The sequence below is a fragment of the Bombina bombina genome, chromosome 3 (genome assembly GCF_027579735.1).
Source record: "Bombina bombina isolate aBomBom1 chromosome 3, aBomBom1.pri, whole genome shotgun sequence".
NCBI classification, from domain to species: Eukaryota; Metazoa; Chordata; class Amphibia; order Anura; family Bombinatoridae; genus Bombina; species Bombina bombina.
The window spans coordinates 122,691,979-122,694,398 of NC_069501.1; the positions used below are offsets into that span (position 1 = coordinate 122,691,979).

Sequence of the window (2,420 nt, forward strand, 5' to 3'; positions counted from 1 at the left end):
CCAGCACCTTGATTGCTGCCACTGCATAGTGGGAATGCTGATCCCAATCAATTTGCCTATAAATATATATATGTATTTGTGTGTATGTGTGTATATATATATATACACAAACACACATACACACAAACATATTTATATATATATATATATATATGTACATATATACAGTAAATATATGTTTAATCGTTGATGTGAACCTAATATCAATTATTAACTCAGATCTAAAGTGTCTCTATATTATACAGACTCTACTGTAATGTTAAAACAGCTGCAAATAACCTTGCAATTCTATAACAGACAATAACAATTAGGCAGAACTCTTCTTTCCTAATAATTTCCATTGTACTATTGTGTTCCCTTACATGCTAGCATAATGTTCTTCAGTATGTTTTATCATATGAATGGAGTGTTCAACATTCCAAAGTTACACCTTTTTTCCTAAACACCAAGTTTTCTGCGTAGCAACTAAACATAGCCTGGGGTGAAAACGTGCTGACTGTTTATTTTTGTACAAAAGAAACTATGAAGAGTGTATCATAATAATTAATCAGCATGTTTCCTATTTAAGCCACTCCTCTACATATCATGATATTGAGAACATTAGTTAATACACGTGCTAGGTGAACTGTAAGGCATCAAAACATTTCTGTCTTAAAGTATTTAAGCACAATTTAGAAATGAAGCACCGTCATATGAGAATCCAGAAATAGACAGTGTTACTTTCCTCAGAAGCACTGAAAGGATTTAACTTCCTACATCTTTACAGAATGGCAGGAGCTGAAAGGGAACAAGGCACTAAAAGCTGCATTGTGCAAATCATTGGTATGATTCTCAATGGCGTTGCAACAGTTTTGGCAATTGCTGTTTGTGTAATGCCCCACTGGAAAGTGTCCATTGTCATGGAGAGCGGCTCACATGGAAGACGCATTGATGGGCACTGGATAAGTCGTTGGGATGGACTGTGGATGACCTGTGTAAAGCAATCCAACAACCCATTAAATTGTCAATATTATTCCCAGTCTTTATCCATGACACCTGATTTGAAGGGTGCAAGAGTTCTGATGTCCTTTGCAGTGCTATTTGCCGTTTTTGCTTTTATTAATGCTCTAACTGGCATTCTGTTTAATCAGTGCTGCAGGAAGAACAGATGGAACCAGAGCTGCTTATTGCTGACAGCTGGCATAAGTTTCATACTTGCTGGAATCCTAATTCTAGTATCTGTGACATGGACTGCAAGTAATATCTTGAGAGATGTTTGCTTTTCCTCCTGTAAATCTGTTCAGCAACAGGAACTTGGGGAAGCCATCTTTCTTGGTTGGCCCACAGTGTTGCTTTTCTTCATGGGGGGATCCATATTTTGCTGGTATAACCCATGTGTCTGCAGAAAGAAAAGAGTCAATCACAGAATTGTTGTCTCTCGATCTGAACTCTGTAATGAAGAAAACTTGATTGGAAGAGAACTCCGAACATACAGACAAAACAGAACCAGCTGTTCAGAAGAATAAAAAGTTGATAAACTGAAGATACAACATTGTCGTTATCTTATAAATATTTAATATGGACATTATTTATAATAATTTCTCTAAACTAATTATGGAACACAAATGCTACATTTCTGCCATTTTTCATTTGTCTGTTATCATCTTTATGTTATTTAATCTACATTGATTCATAATGGTTTAAATATATATTGTATTTATTGTTGTAGTATATAATATATACTGGCAAAGCTAACTGTATGCAATACTGAATCTCACTGCATACACAGATGCAGCATATTGTATGGATAGATACATCTTACTGTATACAATAATATAGCTGACTGTATATATAGATTTAGCTAATTATATTCCCAGATGCAGCATATTGTATGCAATGATTTTGCTAACTTCATACATAGATGCATGTAACTGTATTTAATGATGTAGCTAGCTGCATGCAGTGATGTTTTTAATTACATATATACATGCATGTATGTAGCTGACTGTACATATGGGTGCAACTAACTGTTTGCCTTAATGCACTGAACCTTAAAGAAACATGAAACCCAATTGCTTTCTTTCATGATTCAGGTAGAGCATACCCATTTAAACAACTATTCAATTTTCTTCTATTTTCAAATTTGCTTCGTTCCTTGTTATCCTTTGTTGAAGGCGCAGCACTACAGGGAGATAGCTCAACACATAAGGTGATCCAATGACAAGTCATATACATGCAGCCACCAATCACCAGCTAGCACCCAGTAGTGCACTGATGCTCCTAAAACTACATAGGTATGATTCTCAACAAAGAATACAAAGTGAAAGAAGCAATTTAGAAAGTACATGTACAGGTGGAAAGTTGTTTAAAATGGTATACTTTATCTTAATCATGAAATCATGTCTAAGTTTAAAGCTAATTGCATCACTATATCTAATGGT

The 2,420-nt window shown here is 35.0% G+C and overlaps 1 protein-coding gene across 1 annotated transcript; it reads left to right on the forward strand.

The window, feature by feature from the left end:
• Positions 1 to 767: 767 nt before the first annotated feature.
• Positions 768 to 1,505, forward strand: LOC128652238 (claudin-8-like). Its single transcript, XM_053705177.1, has one exon. It carries the CDS (start codon positions 768 to 770, stop codon positions 1,503 to 1,505), a length of 738 nt encoding a protein of 245 aa, XP_053561152.1.
• The last annotated feature ends 915 nt before the right edge of the window (positions 1,506 to 2,420 follow it).

Bases quoted from the DNA above. Each gene is read 5' to 3' on its own strand.
- LOC128652238 (XM_053705177.1), top strand. From the start codon at position 768: ATGGCAGGAGCTGAAAGGGAACAAGGCACTAAAAGCTGCATTGTGCAA.